This window comes from Alternaria arbusti (genome assembly GCF_024043155.1).
Source record: "Alternaria arbusti strain BMP 1465 chromosome Unknown scaffold_4, whole genome shotgun sequence".
Classification (NCBI taxonomy): Eukaryota; Fungi; Ascomycota; class Dothideomycetes; order Pleosporales; family Pleosporaceae; genus Alternaria; species Alternaria arbusti.
This window is the reverse complement of record NW_026249944.1, coordinates 1,896,836-1,916,522: the sequence shown is the minus strand read 5'-3', so window position 1 is coordinate 1,916,522 and position 19,687 is coordinate 1,896,836. Positions and strand designations below refer to the sequence as shown.

At 52.2% G+C, this 19,687-nt stretch overlaps 5 protein-coding genes across 5 annotated transcripts; 2 read left to right on the top strand and 3 right to left on the bottom strand.

The window, feature by feature from the left end:
- Nucleotides 1-475: 475 nt before the first annotated feature.
- On the top strand, nucleotides 476-1,473 carry J4E86_004297 (putative secondary metabolism biosynthetic enzyme; the record flags this gene model as incomplete). The annotated part of the gene is made up of 3 exons (XM_051444840.1): nucleotides 476-500; nucleotides 555-964; nucleotides 1,021-1,473. The coding sequence occupies 3 exons, from the start codon at nucleotides 476-478 to the stop codon at nucleotides 1,471-1,473; spliced, it is 888 nt and encodes a 295-aa protein (XP_051304465.1).
- A 1,812-nt stretch (nucleotides 1,474-3,285) lies between these two features.
- J4E86_004296 (uncharacterized protein) lies at nucleotides 3,286-4,140 on the bottom strand (the record flags this gene model as incomplete). The annotated part of the gene is made up of 2 exons (XM_051444839.1): nucleotides 3,286-3,823; nucleotides 3,881-4,140. 2 exons carry the CDS (start codon nucleotides 4,138-4,140, stop codon nucleotides 3,286-3,288), a joined length of 798 nt encoding a protein of 265 aa, XP_051304464.1.
- Nucleotides 4,141-6,899: 2,759 nt separating this feature from the next.
- On the bottom strand, nucleotides 6,900-7,935 carry J4E86_004295 (uncharacterized protein; the record flags this gene model as incomplete). Its single annotated transcript, XM_051444838.1, has 2 exons — nucleotides 6,900-7,479; nucleotides 7,532-7,935. 2 exons carry the CDS (start codon nucleotides 7,933-7,935, stop codon nucleotides 6,900-6,902), a joined length of 984 nt encoding a protein of 327 aa, XP_051304463.1.
- A 220-nt stretch (nucleotides 7,936-8,155) lies between these two features.
- J4E86_004294 (uncharacterized protein) lies at nucleotides 8,156-9,962 on the top strand (the record flags this gene model as incomplete). Its single annotated transcript, XM_051444837.1, has 4 exons — nucleotides 8,156-8,538; nucleotides 8,606-8,692; nucleotides 8,749-8,990; nucleotides 9,466-9,962. The coding sequence occupies 4 exons, from the start codon at nucleotides 8,156-8,158 to the stop codon at nucleotides 9,960-9,962; spliced, it is 1,209 nt and encodes a 402-aa protein (XP_051304462.1).
- A 5,752-nt stretch (nucleotides 9,963-15,714) lies between these two features.
- J4E86_004293 (NRPS) lies at nucleotides 15,715-18,993 on the bottom strand (the record flags this gene model as incomplete). Its single annotated transcript, XM_051444836.1, has 1 exon — nucleotides 15,715-18,993. One exon carries the CDS (start codon nucleotides 18,991-18,993, stop codon nucleotides 15,715-15,717), a length of 3,279 nt encoding a protein of 1,092 aa, XP_051304461.1.
- Between the last annotated feature and the right edge of the window lie 694 nt (nucleotides 18,994-19,687).

The following is a 19,687-nucleotide window of genomic DNA, read 5'->3' as shown; positions in this document are numbered from 1 at the left end:
TAACGCCATTCTAAGCATTTTCATCATCTTCTGTCTTACTTGGCCATCATCATGGCGCTTTCTAAAAGGATGCAGGGCACCGTAGAGAGTGTCATGCCGAAAATCCTGACTCAAGTCACTCAGCGAAGCTCTAGCAACCCACCAATAGATTTCGGCACAGCAGAGAATTGGTTGATACGAAAAGAACTGGTTGTATTCTTCAGGGACAGCATCGCGAAGGACTTAGTCGAACAGGTGCGTGTGACGCCCATCTCTGCTTCTGCATGAGTCATGATGATTCTTACAACTAGCCAAGGACTTGTCGTACCAGAAGGGATTCTCTGGCGATCCACGCGTCATCGCAAAGCTGGCAGAGACTTTCAACCGGCTCTTCTCGCCTCATGTTCCTGTAGAAACTGCCCATGTGGTTGTCGGACCAGGCGGGGCAGCCATTCTTGAGTCGCTCTTACTCAACATTTGCAACCCCGGAGATACGATGCTAGTATTAGCCCCGTTTTGGAGTAAGCTAAGCCCAATGTTATCGCGGGAAAGTATCATGCCTGACAGAACCGCAGGCGGATTCCACTTCCAGTTCGATGTCGGCCCTAAAGTTAAGATCATTCCTGTAACTTCCCTCGATGACAACGTGCTGAACGAGAATGTCATCCACGACCTAGAGAAAGCTCTTGCAAGCACGGAATGCAAACCTAAAGGAGTTGTTCTGTGTAATCCACACAACCCTCTCGGCCAGTGCTACACGAAGAGTGCGCTGAAGGCGATCTGCAAGTTCTGTGAGAAGCACGACCTGCATCTCATTTCAGATGAGATCTATGCTTTGTCAACGTACGAATCGGAGGATATGCCACGACCAATGCCATTTGTATCGCTCCTCAGCCTGGACTTCGAAGCGATGGAAGTCAGCCCGGCAAGGGCGCATGTGATTTGGAGTGTCAGCAAGGATTTTGGATGCAGTGGATTTCGACTTGTAAGACAAAGTCTCGCAATCTATACAATGAGTCCTTCTAACAGCTGTCGCCATAGGGTGCGCTCGTAACCCAAGGCAGTCCTGCGATGGCCTGCGGTGTAGCGATGGCCGCAAACACACAGGTATCTGGTCTCACGGCCGTCGCTGTCTCGAGTCTACTGTCCGACCCGGAAACTACGGACAGGTTTATTGAGTTGAACCGGAGCAGGCTCGCCATTGCATATGAAACCATGGCATCATTTCTACGCAGCCTCAACGTCCGATATGTGCCCGCATATGCGGGCATCTATATCTGGGCAAAGTTGTCTGAGAAGGTGCAATCTTGGGATCAAGAGGCTCAGTTAACAAAGATGATAGCCGATAATGGCGTCGCTGTCAGTGCGGGGAAAAGTTACGCGGCGCGAGATCCTGGTTGGTATCGACTTTCTTTCGCGCTTGAACCAGAGAAGCTGCAGGAGGGATTGCGAAGATTAGCAATAGGCATCGCCGCTTTTGAGAATCAGGGCTAGAAAGGTTTTTTTCCATGATTCATACGCGTCCTCAAGGAGATGAGAAACCGTGATGACGATGACGCTATCCAATCAAAGTTAGGTAAAGAACGTACAGAATGTCCTTGCTATTAATCTAGGTCAAGGGCGAATTGGCATGATGCGACGGGATGATTTCAAATTTGATCATCACGCGTCACATGACATTAAATTTACTCCGTCGCCTCTGCCCCAGATCGGCGCATGCACACAATCGTGCCACGCCCACATAACATACACCACAAATCTAACAACCTGGCCGACACCTGCTGGAGCATTTCCGTCTGGTCCCAAGCTCAACAAAGCCATCCTCTCCACTAGTAGCATGACAGGATGCCAAAACGCAAGGAACAGCATTGCGCCAATCTTGCGCCGCAAATCCTGTGGGGGCTCGTACTTGGGAATATGACAAAGGTACTGACAGTACTCTTCTGGGAGCTCGGCGTCTGTCGCACCATCCGTGAGAAGTTTCTATGGAGGTTTCCCACTTAGCATAATAGTCTGATGTGTGCGAAAGGTTAGAAAGAGCCAAACGACCTACCATATATCTTGCACTAGGGCTGGATCCAGGACTTCGCCTCAATATTGTCCCCAGAGTTCTCACGACAAACTTCTTCCCTGTGGCCCTCTCATCCTGGCTCGTAACTGGAAGAGCCGGTACCGCGATATCGGCATAAGCGATGCCACCGCCTTCCGACGCAACGAGATGCACGTATTGCTCGTCAGTGATGAGATACGCGACTCCTAGTACTTCGCGGGTCTTGGGATCGTCAGTCCCTGTAATTGGACGGATAGACGTATATGCAGGTTCCGAGTAGGGCGTGCCAGGAATTTCGGTCGTAAGGGTCCAGCCGGGAATTCTTGCGCGGGCGATCTTGATCGGATGGATGCCACGGGAACCGGTGAATTTGGAGCTACTCATATTTGAGCCGTAGGCAAAGTACCAGACAACATTATTGGTGGCCATTGATGCGGCGAGGATGGTTGGATAGAGTGGTCGGATGGAGACATCTACTGCGAGTATTATGTTTTGATGTTGTCGGTAACCGAGATGAACTAAAGGTGCCAACCAAGGTATCTAGGTACCTCACGCTAGACATCCATGCGTCGTGCACCAACGTCGAAATTCGGGGTTACATCCAAGGATCTCAACGAAGTACTACTTCTGGATGACAGACTAGCGACGTATTGCTACAGGGGCATTGCATTAGTATAAAACGTTGAGCGGTGAGGGTGTCGGGATCTGTGTCTCGCTCTCGTCCGGGGTCGTCTCCGAGATCAGAATACCAAGGCAATCGCGGCACTCCGGTCCAGTATCGGGCACCGAGTTAGTACCGATAGCGCACCACGGTTGCGGCATCTCCGGAACTTATTTTCCGAACGACCACGAGCGTTGTACAATCCTTTCTCCATCCTGAAAGCTTAGTGACTACTGCTGAGTAAAAGTTCTGCACTATGTTGTGGACTACCGTGCTCTGCAATTGGTCCTCTTGTTGTCCGGAACCACCCAATACTTTGGGAATTGTCAAGTATCTCCTTGGAGATATCCTAGTAGAGTATTTAGAGTATAGTGCTATGTTGTCAGAAGCTTCTATGAATGTCATGCGGAGCGTCGTCCATTCTAGCTCAAGGTCATGACACCAATCGTTGATCACTAAATCATATGTTTTTCACCCATCAAACAAATAAGCTACTCGCCCGCCGCTTGAATTGTTATCACAAGACTGGCAGTCAATTCCGATGGCGAGAATTTCTAGATTCGACTGTCCCTGTCCGACCGCATCTAACGGATCGTCATTTGCTTTGTTGCACCTGCATGGCGGCACCATTAGCTGCAAACAGTCCCATTGAAATGCCCCCCGCGACCACCTTAAATGGGCTGGCACAATCTCCCGCAGCAAAAACACCAGGAATGCTGGTCTCGTTGAAAGGTGGGTTCACCTTCAAGTCCAGCCCGGGGGTCAGCTCCACGCCGAGCTGGTCCGCCCACGGCCCGTTTAACTTACTTCGTGGTTTGTGCGCAATGAAACCGAACACCTCCTCAGCCCCATCCTCGAATTCAATTTTGACGTCGGCCGTGTTCCCCAGTACCTTGTTGAATCGAACGATCCTTCTCGGATCAACGACCAGTCCCTTTTCTGTGCAAGCCGCTTGTATCTCCTCGGACAAAGCTGTGTTGCCATTTGTCAGCACCACAACCTTCTTGGCTAATCTCTGGGCCATGCAGCCCACTGCAGTTGAATGCATCATGTCTGCCATGTCTTCGACAGCAAGTACGCCGGCCTGAGTAGCGCCGCGCTCTTCGTATCCATGGCAAAATAGGCAGTGGTAACTGTCGTTACATTAATGCGACAGGTCAAAGGAAAAGGTGTTGCGACTTCAAACTTACATTCCACGACCCCAGCAGTCATCGTAACCTGCGATGTCTGGATACAAATCCTGGACACCGGTCGCTAGAACAACCTTTTTCCCTTTGTAAATCCTCCCATCGCTGTCCAAGGCCTCGAAGCTGCCGTCTGGCAGTTTCGTGAGCTTTTCGACCTTGGCACGGACGAAACTGGTAGTGTTGTATCGATCGGTGAGATCCTTGCGCGCAGCTTCGCGGAAGTCCTCTGGGTTTTTGTGATCCCAAGTTGGCACGTTGTGCATGTGAGGGGCACGAGAGTTGCGGTATACTCCGTGGTCGAAAACAATGCATGGGTGCATCAATCGGCTAAGAGCAGTGGCTGCAGAAAGGCCAGCGGGCCCACCACCAACGATAAGAACATCGACAGTAGACATAGCGGAGGTATGGTATGGCAGGCGGTTTGCTGGATGGATGAGGGGGCGAAATGAGCGGAAGAATTGCAGCATCAGGAGATGCTTTATGTCGGTCGCTTGCTGCGAGGACGTTGGCTATGGTTAATGTGTTAAGGCTTCATGTCGGTTGCCGACACTTAAATATAAAGCGCTGACTGCGTTCACTAAGATTTACGTGATTCGCAGGAGCAAGAAAGTTGAGACCAGCATCGCGAACATGGAAGACAACATGTACCATCTCCGCGCAGCCACGCGAGCTGACCTGTCACAGCTGGTCACTATAATCGCCGAGCCCTTTAGCAGCGGTTCACTCGATACAGCAGGTCTGACTTTCAGTCAGGACGAAATTACGGCCTATCTCCAATGGCGTTTACCCCGCTTGCTGTTGGATAAGAAGTCACTGGTGCTTGTACTCGAGTTCCGTCCAGTTAACTCGTTCAAAAAAGTGCCTGGTCGCGTTATCGGCTGTGCCATCCTGTGCCTAGGCATCTCTACATCTCGTCCATCGTCAGCCGAGCCATCATGTAATACTCCTCTCTGAATTCCAATGTTCTTTCGGTCTGACTCTTCCAACAGATACCGACTTCTCTTTACTAAAGTTGCACTCTGCCCTATCCGACCTTACAGTATGGCCAGACACACAAACGGCAGAAGTTCACACTCGTTTCGAAGCTGTCCAAAATGCTATCGAAACATCGGTTGATGAAGGTGCAACTTCTCTCGTTTTTTACTACGTGCATGTCGATTTTCAGGGCTGTGGAATCGGATCGAAGATGCTAGCTGAGGTTTACAACAGCGCTGCCCAGTTCAGCCAGCTTACGCCTTTGACGGGTGTTTTTCGGGGTGAAGACGTTGAATTTGGAACAGTCGCAGGATGGAGGCATAAATGTGATGCTGGGAAGTTAAGAATACTCGAGCATGTCTCTTAGATGACATTTCTTAACTGTGGTGGCCCGGAAGCTCGGCAGGCTGCCTTTATCAATAAAGTTCGTGTGATCGCAACGAGAGGGGATGGACAATGCCTTTTATTATTTCCCAGCTTGTGAAACAACACAACATTCGTGGTCGTTACAAAAAGATGTTTGTTTGGCGCATTTCCTTCGTCGGTCGGTAGCCGTCCGTGTGGGTCGTTTCCCTTAAATGTGCAGATAGTTGTTCTACGCGATCGCAGCTAGACGAGACCATTACCCTCCTATCGAGATATTCATTCAGCCTAAAAGATGTTTTCATCCGTATTTCAGCTCCCGGATCTAGACGAGCGCATTCCCATGCCGGGTTTTTTTATTCCTTCGTTTTACCTAGTCCTGGTAGGCTCTATTCTTATCCGGTCACACGCCTTGCGCAGAGTCGTTGTTACAGTTATTGTGCTAGCCTACCTGTGGGGGTTTCTTCACATGACCGGAGGAATCGACTCAGATTGTCAGAATATGACAATGTTAGTCGCGTCCACATTAATGTGGATTGATTTTGGGGTCACAAAAAACTTCGAAAAAGACCTATTCCGAAAATGGGAGCAGAATGTTCCTGTATCTCACCGATCTTTCTCTAAGAAACTAGCTTGGAGTTACGATTTATGGACGACTTGGCGTGGTCCAGGATGGAACTGGGAGTCTAAGCGTTCGCCGAGGCTGCCTGAACACCTTTTGGACCGAAGGTATTTTCTAGAGAATCGAGCTATTGGAGGATATCCTGGTACTAACGGGTGTAGAAACTTTCTAATCGACAATATGAAGCGTGGAGCGTACTGCTGGTGTACGAGCCAGATTTTGCTATGTCTTCTTGAGATGACGCCATTCACTCGGATTATCGAGCGTCAACACATCCAAAATTCACCGCTGCATATCCAAGTCGCTGTGATATGGATTGCCACACTTTACACACAATACAACATGAGCTTCATGTACAGGCTGGTCACATCTTTGCTAGTTTTGCTCGGTATCTGCGCACCATTTCAGTGTCCCCCTCTCTTCGGCTCGTTTTCCCAGATGTATACAGTCAGCAATTTGTGGTCGGTTTGCTGGCAGCAGATGATGAGGAAGGTCAGGCCACACGCACTAAGACAGTGGTAGATTCTTGGCAGCTGACTGGAAATAGGCCATATTGGTTATACCCAACCACGTCGTCTCTATTGTCGGCATTCACGATTTGGTTGCGAAATATACTCGCCTAGTCCTCTCATTCGCCGTGTCAGGGGCAATTCACTCAGTTGGTGCATATAGCGCTACGCGAGGCACGTTCGGCGATATGCGCATGTTTTTTTCGCAAGCTTCCGCGATTATAGTGGAAGACTGTGTCATCACATTGGGGAAACAGGTTGGGATCAAAAAGTCAAGTACGTTGTTTTGCCGTAATTCCAACAAAACCCCCGCTCACATACGCAATTTTAGGATCCACGATTGCGATTGGGTTCATTTGGACTATTGCATGGTTCAGCTTCTGCTTGAGGCCTTGGATTGGAGAAATGCTTTGGGCGGGTATGCTCGCAACGAACGGCAATAGCAGCATGGTATCAAAACTCTTCGGCCATTTCTACTGATAGTTACAAGAATCGATACATGGCTTTTCTTCGCAAGTAGTTAGGAAACGTTTTGAGGAAATGATCAATCTTTCTAGTTCTGCTTGACAATTTGATAGGCCGGGCCTAGTGCACCCCCACTTCCAGCATCAAGCTGCATTTGCAGGCCGCCTGCAACAAAAGCGCCCATTGAAACAGCGAACGTGCCAATTTTGAATGGATCGCCACAATCTCCCGCCGCAAATATGCCGGGCACCGACGTCTCGAAGAAAGGCGGGTTGGTCTTATAGAAGCCAAAATCGTTTGTCTCAACGCCCAGTTGTTTCGCAAAAGCGCCGTTGTTCAGAGGTAACGGTCTGTGAATGATGAACCCTTCAGTCATCTTCTCGTCGTCTTCGAAAACGGCGGTAACCTGGGCCTGAGTGGGCTCCTTGATAAAGCGCACAATTCTCCGAGCATCTACACGGAACCCAAGGGGACCCAAAGCTTCTCGGCATTCCGCCGCCAGTTCCTGGTTTCCGTGAGTGTAAACGGTAACGGGCCCAGAAGTATAACGACGGCACTGCAGCGAGAGATGACGGGCTGCCTTGAGATTGTCATCACCGCCCGCAGCTAAAACGCCCGCTGACGCACAGCCACGTTCTTCATAGCCACGATGCACAAGGCAATGAAATCTATGAGAATGATCAGCCGAAGAACTGAAATGAGCGGAACAAAGACACGTACATTCCCTTAGCCCAACAGTCGTTATATCCCGGAACGTCGACTGGCACGTCCTGAATGCCCATGGCTAGCACGAGCTTGCGACCTCGCCAAATACGCCCCTTCGAGTCGGTAGCTGTAAAGGGAAACTCGGCATCGGCATCGCGAATAACATTTTCAATCACGACTCCAGTCGCGAATTGGACCGTGTTGTATTTGGAAAGAATGTTTTGTCGGGCAGCGGCACGGTACTCCTCAGGATCACGACCATCCCAGCCGGGAAGAGTGTGCAGCCAGTTTGCTTTACGGTTGCGGTAGGCCCGAGAGTCAAACACAACGGCTGTGTGAAGCGAGCGCACCAGACTCAACGCAGTGCTCAACCCAGCGAGGCCACCTCCAATGATGAGAACGTCGAAGCAGTCTGACATTTTGGCGTTGTTGAAATCGTACAGCAGGGCTGTGCTGGGCTGTAGCCTCTTTTGTGTCGTTACTATTGATGCCTCGGAGAGCGACAATATCGGGCGTCGACGCATCCAATCGCCTGATTTGTGTTCAAAAGCATGTCGCAATTCTTTTGCACAACACAGAGCTTGAAGCAGTTTCATTCACGTTTCTCAGGAGCTTTTCATCATGTCGACGACAGCAACGATGCAGTTCATGGCCCCAATGGCCGAAGAGCCCTTCTATCGCTCTCAACCCGATGAAGGCTTCGAATCCTGCAACTTTTCCTATAAGGCCAAGACAGTGCAGGTGAAGGACTCCCGCCCTATCAAAGACCAGTTTCATCTCGATACGCACGGCTTCGCCTACGCAGACGATGCTGAAGGGGCGGCGTTCGTCGACCAACTTCGGACCAATGAACACGGCGCTAAAGAGCGCTATTATGAGCACCTTCAGGGCCTGATCATGAAACACACTGGGGCCTCGCGAGTCGTCATATTCGACCATACCATGCGCCGTCGTGACCCCTCGTTGGCGGGCAAGAACCCTGATGGTCGAGAGCAACCCGCAGCTTACGTACACATCGACCAGTAAGTAACTATCTCTTTGAGAACGTAATTACTTAATAAGAGAGGGCGATGCTGACGAGAGGTCCAGGGGCCCGGTAGGGGCTGCACGTCGCGTCCACCAGCATCTTGGCTACGAGTCAGATCGCCTGCTCAAGGGTCGTGTGCAGATCATAAAGTACGTACGAATTCTATTTAGCATTCAGGATGTAGCAGCTGATCGGCTTCGCACAGCGTGTGGAGGCCCCTCAATGGCCCTGTGCAAGACTGGCCGCTTGCTACCATGGACTTCACTAGCCTGAAGCCTGGAAACTACCATCCCACAAACTTGTATCGTAACCGGTTCGAGCTGCGGGGTCAGTCTTGCAACGTTTCGCATCATGAAGATCAACGGTGGTATTATCTCGACGCGCAGCAGAACAGCGAGGTTACCTTCATTAAGATCTGGGATAATAAACCGGCGGTCACTGGAAAAGGTGAGCCTATCCCAGAATTTCAGCGATCCCAGTCGTCCCGGGCTGGCTGGTTATTTTCGTCTAGTGATCGTCCTTGACTGACTCTTTGATACAGCCTGTGCTCATTGTGCTTTTGAGCATCCGGGTTCGGCTAAGGATGCCCCCTTGAGGGAAAGTATGGAAGTGAGATGCATCGTCTTCTATGAGGATGAGGAGCTAGCCTCGGCACTTTGGTGGACCTAGAAGAACTTAGAATACACGACACGAAATATAAAGCCTAGTAAAAGATGTGGTACAGATGATCAACGCTGGTCGCTTTTGTTTACCTGTCACCAAAGGCTCTCGGTGGCCGAGGAATGCTATGGATGACATATAAGGAGTTGGTTTGAACCAATTCACTCTGCAGAATTCGGGCCGCTGAAAGACGAAGGCACCTAGGTATATGCTCTCAATTCTACCGATCTCCGATTCGAAGCTAACACGCGGAGCACTTCAGAAGAGGAAGGCAAAGAGAGAATGGAGACAATCTACCCCATCAATTGCGCTTGCACGCTATCAGCGATTCGCGTCCTGATGCGCATCGAACAACTCGGAGATGTCAAAGTGGGGTTGGAGACATTGCTGGAAGTGATGGAGGATGCAGAAACTCGGTGCTATGCCGTTCTCAACTGCGCGGCATGTTGCCAGCGGCGATTCTCGCTGGCCAGTGTTACGGTTGTCAGCGCCACCGTGATTGAATGGGTACGTGGGACAGGGCTTGGAGCAGGTCTCGACCACACCGTATCTCTCGGAGATATCCACCTGGATCGGGCGGATGCCGAAATGCTAAGCCGGAAACTCATGCAGCTTCAACTCCGGCACTTTGTACAAGTCATGGCCCGACTTGAGAGTGCTCTCACCAGGACCAGGTCGGCGCACACGGCTGCATACCAGGATCTCGTCCGCGCTAAGATGCAGGAGCTGCAGGAATTTAAGCAGCAGGTCCCGAAATGATTAGCCTCAAACAAGTAGATCCTGACAGCCTCGTCAGCTTGAGGACCCGCGTACCTGCACCCACGCTGAGGGTGTTCCCGTGATTACGCGGGTTCCATGGAGAAGAGCCGAGAGAGGCGCCAAGATTGCCAGATCAGAATGTTCACAAAATGTTCCGGGCTCACTCCGCTTTTCATTAGTATACTTGCTTCTGTCTCTTTGTGATTGAGTTTGGAGTCGTCCGCAGGAAACGCCATTGGACCCTGAAATTGTGTCATGTCCAGCCAACGAAACAGCCAAACTCCAAGGGTGCCCAAAGTTCGTCAGTCTTGTGATACTTGTCAAACATCAAAGATTCGCTGCGGTCAAGAACGACCCAGCTGTCGCCGATGCGCCAAATACAACATTGAATGTGTGTATAGTGCATCTCGACGTGCCGGGCGTCCTCGACCAAAGCGGACAGTAGACTCCACGACGCCTGCTCCACCATCACCCACCCAATCACAGTCGTCCCAACATCAGCAGACGCTGCTGCCGACGCCGACGGAAACGTCTCCGTCCCAGGATGGACGTAGGCCTCTCGCCTCACCACCACGAGAAACTACTTTGACTGCAGTAGAAGCCACAGTACGAAGCGGGACGCAAGATGCCGATTTGGGAAGACGACAATACCATGATCCGTCCCCGGACGGCTCGCAGCCTGACTCGAGTCGGAATCAAGAGACTAGTATCTTTGCAGAGAACGACTCTCAGACCAGCAACCACTACCACCCAGTGAACGGCGATCCTATACGCGGACAAGCACAAGATAGCATCAGCAACGGCAGTAACGACTATAACGACGACATCAACGTGATCAACAATGGTCAGACCTCGCATTTCTCCCAAGATCTCGAGATGGACCAGACGACCAACCTCTTCAGCGATCTCGACCCAAGCCAATACCCCGACTTCTTTTTTCCAGACAACGCCTTCATCAACGATCAAATGGACTTTGAAGTTCTCATGACCCCACTTCGCGATAGCGCGCCTCTCGAAATGCACGCATTCCCGCAAGCCTCGCTCGCCGTAGTCCAGGGATGCACATCGATTACCAAGGTGCCTCAGGGCTGCCAGTGCACGGCGACGCTGTTGCAGCACCTCGGGGAGTTGTCGGTTACCGATACATGTGTGGGGAGCGGGCGCGACGATGGGGCGTTCTTCGCGAGTGCGGTGCAGCGCTCTAGGGTGCTGCTGGATCACTGCTTCGTCGTCCTTTCGTGCCCGTCTTGCAGTACGCGCATGTCGTCGGCGTTGGTGCTCTGCCAGGCCATGGATGAGTTGAGTGTGATGCTCGGCATGGGCACGCTGTGGATAGAAGGAAGCGGATCATGCGAGCAAGATCGGTGCTCGCTCCTCAGTAATCTGGCCAAAGATGAACTGCCGATGCGGTGCGGGAGCTATGCAGTGAGGGGACTGGACCGCCAGATTTTGCTGCGCACGCTGATGACGAACCGGCTATCGGAAATGCAACGAGCTGTGGGCAAGTTGTGTGAAGCCGTGGCGTTGCTGTCCTCGGCGTCGTGTCGAGCTACTTGCGCAGGCATGGCGACAGAGCTAGAGAAGAGAATCTCGTCAAAAGTAGAGATGTTTCGAGCTGCAGGAGCAGCGCCAGTACCACCATAGACGATAAAAATAATAGAAAAATTGAAAGCAAACTGATAACACGACGCTATGACAGTGCACAGGAGCCAGAATTGCAAGACCCGGGCTCCGATGGGTACAGAATATACGATCGAGTACCTAAGTGGCTTAGAAGTGCCTTTTTCTCACCAATCGACATGTCAGTGTTTGGGTGAGGTGACGGGGCTCTAACCACCTTGGGCGCACAGTCAGCCCATCGCTATGCTCATTTAATAGGTGATGAGAATTAGATATTATCTTTCTGAAGCAGTCTATTTACAGAAGAAACTGACGCGAATAAAGTTTCAATACATTGGGTCTTGGGAGCCGAAAACTCGATAAGCTAGCCCACCCGGTTTCGAGTCACCCGGGGTTTCAACTCACCCTATCGCCGCTCAGCACCCTCTCCAAAACACGACTTTTCTCGCCACCCACGCTGCGCAAATGGACACCCGTGAAGAATCTATTCAAGCAGCTATCCGCGATCTTAATGCTGGTGTTTTTCCGAGTCAGAGAGCTGCTGCAAAGGCCTACAACCTCCCTCAAGCTACTTTCTCGGCCCGTGTACGAGGCGCGCGGAACAGCCAAACCAGCCACGTATACCAACAAAGATAGACTCCAGAACAGGAGGACTTCCTCGTACAATGGATACTCGAAGAAGACGCACGAGCTTTTCCTCCCTCCCACGCACGCGCACGAGAAATGGCGAATCGAATCCTCCGGATGAATGGAGACCACAGACCTTTAGGCAAGCATTGGATGGCTGCCTTCTGTTAGTGGCACTGGGATAGAACATGTGGTGAATCGTGTTGTATTGTGCTACGGGGACTGAGATTTATATATCTCTGCCGGCTAGCGTTGTGGGCGCTACAGTCACGCGTCAAAAGTTTCTGCCGCGCTAGCGACCAGCTTCCATCAACAACATCGACCCCTCAATTTCAATGCGTCACAACTATGGCTACGCCACGCCCATTTGGACAAGAGTTGGATCAAAATGTGCGCAGACGTCGAAATATTAGTCCTGCAACGCGCGATCGGTGCATTGGGATGCTGCAGGGTGGGATGACGGTGCAGGAAGTCGCAGCGGCGATACAGAGGTCGGAACGCGCCATCCGCGACCTACGCCTCAAGTACCGTCAAACAGGCAGCGTTCAAGACAAACCTCGCAGCGGCCGGCCACCTGTTCTATCGAAGCAGCAGAAAAAAATCCTCTTTAGAAAAGTTCGCGCTGCTCCAAAGATAGAGTACTCACAGCTCTCTAAAGAGGCTATCTTCGTGAACGCGGAGGGCACCCCTTCAAAGCCACCCAGCCGCAGCACATTATACCGGGCATTAAAGCGACATGGCCTCACTAATTATAAGGCAAAAAAGCGTCCAAATTTCACCCGCGCGCATGCCTTGCTGCGCTTGAAGTTCGCTCACGAGTACCGACACTTCGTGTGGGTACGGCGCACGCTTAAGTTCTCAGATGAGTGCTCTGTTCAGAAGGGATCTGGCGCCAACCAGGAGTGGTGCTCTCGCTACCCTTGGGAGAGATGGAAACCTGAGATGCTAGATCCTACTAGTAAAAGCCTTAAGCCAGCACAGATGGTGTGGGCGTGTGTGTGTGGCTTGATAAACGCTGCCGCGCGCGGAGGAGCAAGCTAATCATAATGGAACGTGATCCTGATGCTAAAAAGCGTGGCTACTCCGCCCAAAGTTACATGAAAGCGTTGGCAAAAGGTCTCCTCCCACATTGGCGTCGTTCCGAGCTGTTTATGCAGGATAACGCGGGTATACACCGCTCAAGAGCAGTAGCTGCTTTCCATCGTGAGCACTACATCAACTGCATCAAATAGCCAGCATACTCACCCGATCTCAACCCAATTGAACACCTTTGGTGGGTGCTTAAGAGACGCATGTATAAGCTCTACCCACAATACAGCAACCTTAGCCAAGCACAAGAGGAGTGGGATGGGTTTTGTGAGGCGCTGAAGGAGTGCTGGCGCGGCATACCGACGAAGCTTATCAAGCGACTTATCATGTCAATGCCACGACGCCTCGCTGCCGTACGCAAAGCGCGAGGGTGGCAAACGAAATATTAGATCAATGCGACACTAAAACACTCAAAATTATTAAAATCTGACATGTTTAGCAGTATTTAAAGCCTTATGAAGTTTGGGGTGAGCATGTTGATTTTGCGCTAGTGTAGCTTGGCGGCGGAAACTTTTGACCTAGTACTGTAAGCCTCGCACGTACTAGCCTGGAGTGAGTGAGAGATGGGATGGAACCTGGGTCATGTACCCTGAGGCCCACACGGTGGCTGACACCTCCCTTAAGCGTAACCCACGCGTCGCATCTGTTGTGGGTCGAAAGATTGAGGCTGCTCGAGCTGAGGGAGCAACGCCGGTACAGATACGCGCGCAGAGATGTCAACAATCAGTTCAAGCCGGCTTGATTGTTATCGATAAGTGTGATCAGACCAGGAAGATATCCGTGCCCGAGGACACGTCCCCGAGAATAGTCTGATCACACTTATCGATAACAATCAAGCCGGCTTGAACTGATTGTTGACATCTCTGTACGCGCGTTCCTTGAGCTCTTTGAGAGGACTCGTACGAGGCTAGGCAGAAGAGCTGAGGATATATGGAATATGGATGAGACTGGGAAGGCCTTAGGTGTGTGTGCTAACACTAGAGTGCTCGCATCTAGTCAGAAGAAGAAGGCTTACCATCAGTCTCCAGAGAACCGCGAGTGGGCATCAATAATCGAGTGCGTGTCGGCTACAGGCAAGTGTAACGGGCTGAGCCCGAGGTCACATGACTAGGCTGCTGGCCTAGTCGCTTCCTTCCCTTCTGTCCCCCACCTTCTTTACCCCACCTTGCCCCGCCAGCGGTCCCTCACCTTGCCTCAGCAGCGCGTGGACCGTGCGCAAACACAAACACAAGAGATGGCAACTATCTTCTCTCTTTTCCCTTATCTTAACTATAAATAGCATCTAGGTTAGGTAGCTAGAATACAGTGCCTACAGACTGTTCACAGCAAGAAACCGCGCTGTTTAGTTATATTCAAAGAGAAGAGCCTACAGAGCACTTAGTTTCCTGCGATAATTCCTGAATAGCTTTACACAACCTCAGAGGATGGCTGGACATCAAACAAAATAGGCGCTAAGTGGTTGCAGCGGGTATTCCTGCCCGAGACAGCTCCATTAGACGATCGTTGGAGGATGCTGATCCTAGATGGCCACGGCAGCCACATCAGCCTGGATTTCCTATGGGCTTGCAAACAGAACAAAGTTTATCTTCTGTTTCTACCTGCTCATTCTTCTCATGTCCTACAGCCTCTAGACCTCTCAGTATTCTCCGTCGTGAAGAGGTTCTACTGGCAGCAAATCTAGGCCCTCTCGTACCTTAACGACGCAGCGCCTGTTAAAAAAGAGCGCTTTATCACAGCTTATTATCACGCACGAGAGCGCGCAATTACTGAGAGAGTTATACGAGCAGGATGGGCTACTGCTGGCATCTGTCCATTCAATATTGACCGGGTAGTCAACTCATCTCAGATATCTCAAAGGCCTATCACGCCACCTCGTCAGAATCAACCTCAACCTGCTCAGAGTTATCTCTCTACCCCTCACGGACCTCGTGAGGTTTTTGTAGCGCAGCGACAGCTTCACAAGGATGAGAATCTCGGGCGCAAGACTCATCAGTTCTTTGAAAAAGTTGGCAAGGCACTTGGAGCAGCAAATATACGTGCAACACAGCTTGAAACAGAGAATAAAAGACTTCATAGTCAACTTGAGGCTCTTAAGCCTCAGCAGCCTCGAAAGAAAGTTCGTGTAAATCCAAATGAGCGCTTTGCAGAGATAGATACAATTATGGTTGCTGTACAAGCCTCACAGCTTCTTGAGGCACAACGAGATAGCAACGCTGAGGAAAGGGCTGCAGAGAGAGTAGCAGCCGAAACAGCAGCTCAAACGCTTCAGTCCATGTGTACAGAGTGGCAAATATAATGGTGTTGAAAGAATAAACTTGATTTTCTATGTGGATGGGTGGTTCGAGTCAGTGAGTTGAAACCCCGGGTGACTCGAAACCGGGTGGGCTAGCTTAGCATGGGTTTCAACGCGGCTGAGCTAATGCGCTGCGAGGGTAGCTGTGATGGCCTGTGCATCAACCTTGCCGGCTCTTGTCAAGGGGAATGTATCGACGCAGGCAATGGCAGACGGTACGGCAGCTCTCGGTAACACCTTTAACAGGACGTCTCTGACGGTGTCTTGAGCAAGACTGGCTGGCTGGACCATGGCGACCAAGCTATCTCCCCTGGCAGACTTTGTAAGAGCCACAGCCTTGATATCGGGCAAAGCCTTGACAATGCGTGTCTCGAGATCATCCAGGTCGAGCCTAAAGCCGCGCAATTTGAGCTGACGGTCCCTACGACCCAGACATACGACGTCACCTTTGTGGTCCCAGTAGCCGTAATCACCGGTGCGATACATGTACTCGCCAAGGCCTGGACTCAGCGTGTCGGGGACGAAGCGCGCAGCCGTCTCAACGGGCAAGTTTGCATAGCCAATAGCCACCTGCACACCTGCGATGTGGATTTCGCCGACCGCACCGGGGGGAAGGAGACGACGGTCCCTCCCGAGAATATAGAGACGGGAAGTTGGGTTGGGGCGGCCGATGGTGACGGGCCGGCGCGGGTAGAGGCGCGTGATTGTGGCGCCACCGGTTCCTTCCGTGGGGCCATACATGTTGTATAGCTTGCGGCCGGGTGCCCATTGATCGACGACCGTCTGGGGAACTTGTTCGCCGACAAGGTAGACTGTCTCGAGATTATCAAAGTCGGTGGGGAGCAGAGACTGCGCCACTGATGGCGTCATGATAGCGCTGCTGACGCGATGGAGCACGTCGAAGGGGTCTGCCGCGGAGGCAGTGGGGCGCAAAACCAGTGTGGCGCCATAGCTGAGGGCGGAGAAAGTCTCGTGGATGCTGCCATCGAAGGCGGGTGACATGAATTGGGCGATTCGAACGCCGGGCGCAGCATGGAGTCGCACTTCGACGTCGGTTTGAAAGGCAACGAGGGCCTGGTGTGTGCAAAGGACGCCCTTGGGCTTGCCGGTCGAGCCGGATGTGAAGCAGAGGTAGGCCGGCGCCAGCGGGCGCCGTTTCCGGCTAGCAAGCTGCTCGGGCGCATCTGCCGCTGTGACTGGCGCTGGTGCTGACATAAACATGGGTTCCTGTACGAGGCAGTGGACGCAATCGTCGGGGACAAATTTCCTCTGCCATTCCTGCCCGACGACAAAGACACGACTCCCCGAAGCTCGAAACATGTCGCTGCGCAGCTCATGCGGCAGTGTCACGTCGAGACTGCAGAATGTCGCCTCTGCCTTCAACGCACCCAATAGGCCTACGATCCATTCCAGGCTGCCGTCGGCATGCACGCACACGACCTGACCATCGACTCCAAGCTGCCTGAGCGTCTCGGCAGTGCGCGAAGCCAACCGGTCGAGCTCAGCATACGTGACGCATGTGGTGCCCACCTCCACAGCTACGCCCTCTGCGTGCTCGCGCGCCGCGGCCTCGAACACAGACACCAGATCCTCCCGCTGGTGGGCGGCACGCGTCGTGCATCCGGATACGCAGTTCCCCCACCTACGCAGTCGCCCCTGCATGGGCACTGTCAAGACGCCATCAATGCATTCCCGCATCCGTGTCGGTTGGGCCAGTCGTTCCAGCGCGCTCACGAGACATGCAGCCATGTCCTCGACTGCCGAGGGTGCGTATTTGTCAGCATGGTATACGGCACGCAGCGTCATGGCCGCTTCGTCCAGCGCCAAGCTCAACGGGATGCTGCTCTCGAAGTCGTATCGGACCGGCCGGATGGGGCACATGACGTCACGTGACCGCGCGCTGTCGAGCCCACGCGTGACCGACAGGGCTGCCTCGAAGTCGCGCTGGAAGCCGTGCTCGGGCGTGCTCCATTGATAACACGAGAGCTCGACGAGATCGCTGAAGACGCCTTGCACCATCTCGTCCGTTGTCATCTCCTCATTCACGCTCACGTGAATCGGCAGCGAGTTGAGCAGTGGCCCAATGACCGTGTCGACGCCATCCATGGCTATGTTTCGCCCGCTCATGATGGTTCCAAAGACTACGTGACTGCTGTCGGCATACATGGCCTGCACAACTGCCCATGCCGTGTGGAAGAACGCGGCCACTGTCACGCCCAGTTCCTTGGACCTTTCCTGCAACCGCTCGCCCACGTATTCAAAGTCCACGTTGACTTCGTGGCGAACATGCTGTCCACCTCTTCTTCCCTCTTCTTGCATTGGTCTTCGCAAACCTGGACCGGTAGCCGCTCCCAGATGGCCTTGCACACGCTTGCTCCAATACTCTGTCGCCGCTGCTCCATGCTCCCTCTTCACCATCTCGAGCTCTCGCGCTATCGACAAGAACGACTTCCCTGCTTCTACCCCTGTCTCTCCCACTGCTATCCGCCGGACCTTGTCAGCCAACCGCTCCATGGCGAACCCGTCCAAGAGCGCATGGTGGATGGAAAGCACGATACTGGCTTCACTGTCACTACGCCTGCCATTGCTGCTTCGCGGCGCCTTGTATACCACACTCTTGAACATGAAAGTCGGCTGAGACTGCGCCTCTACCCTTGTCAATTCTTCCTCGTACGCCTTGCGATCAAACGTCACCACTTCCGTCCACGGGATTTCAATCTCTCCCTTGCGCATCGTGTATGCGCCGGGGCCGGCTTCATGAAAAACCGTCCGGAAGATTGGTTCTATGGCTAAGACCTTCTTCCATGCATATTTCAAGACAGGCAAGTCTTCAAGATGCCATGTCTCGAAGTAGTGAATGGTGCTCTGGCCACTTTGGATGAAAGCAGCTTGCAGATCAGTTGCCGGTGCCGAATCTGCATCCAGTATCTGTCCATCCGCCGCTCCTTCTGGGTATAGCAATGGAACCACTAATTCGCTTGGCTGGTGCGAAAGTGTGGATTGCGCCATGTCGAAATCTATCTCCGCACCATCTTCCTCCGAAACACTCGAGTAGGCGGGACTTGCAGCAGACTCTTCCGACGACGAAAGCTCTTCGCATTCTGTAACTTGCACAACGGTGCTAGACGACTTGTCTGGCGCTACCGCACCTTCTTGAAACGAGCCCTGGGTATCTCCGGTTGGCAACAGCTCTTCAATAGAGGGTGATGTGAGCAGCGCCAATACCGTTGGCGGCTTCGAGACAGTAAGTCTGCATGCGTGTTGAACTTCGACTGCCGATATGGAATGGCCTCCCAGGCCCATGAAGCATTTCGACGTGTCGATGCTTTCCACCGGCACACCTAGAGCCTTTGCAATTATGGAGAGAATGAGGGCGCGCTCTGACGAGGGTGATTCAAGCATTGCGAATTAGATGAAGGTGGACGCAGGAAAGGCAAAGAAATGCCGCAATGGGTGCAAAAGACAATCCAGTGCTGATACTCAAATCTTCAATGATGATTGGGGTTGTGCAATAGATATCGAGCCTTGCCGTCTACATCCGTTCCCAATGCTACGGTAACAGGCGAGATCGACCCTTGGAAATGCCCCTGGCCGCTTCCGGGCTTGAGACTCAAGTTCGTTCCTATGTCTTTAGATCTTCGGGGACCGACAGCTGGATCGATTCGATGACGCCGTCGGTCATTTTTATGCCAAACTCTTGTCTTTAATCGGCTGAAATAATGAGTCTTGTTTCCGATCCGAGAATCTCTCCATGCAGCTGCAGGGGGATGCTACGATAAGTGTGCTCGAAGAGTCTTCCAACAACTCTATCGCGGTTTTACCCGCTACTGGGCCCTTTCGAACCTGCTTCATTGCTCTTTCCAAACTTGATTTCGACTACACTAGTCGCATCCACACCATCTACTGCACGTGTTTGAAGCACACTCGTCGAAAAGACGGCTTTTGCCTGGGGTTTCTTTCATGACAGGGCTGCCAAGCCATCTTGGCTGCGTAGGGTATTATGCTGGAATGTGCACAACTTGTGAAACCTCAGTTCCGGAAGCCGACATCAGGCTTATCTTGTTACCACATTGCTCATTGCTGAACTATTAGAACC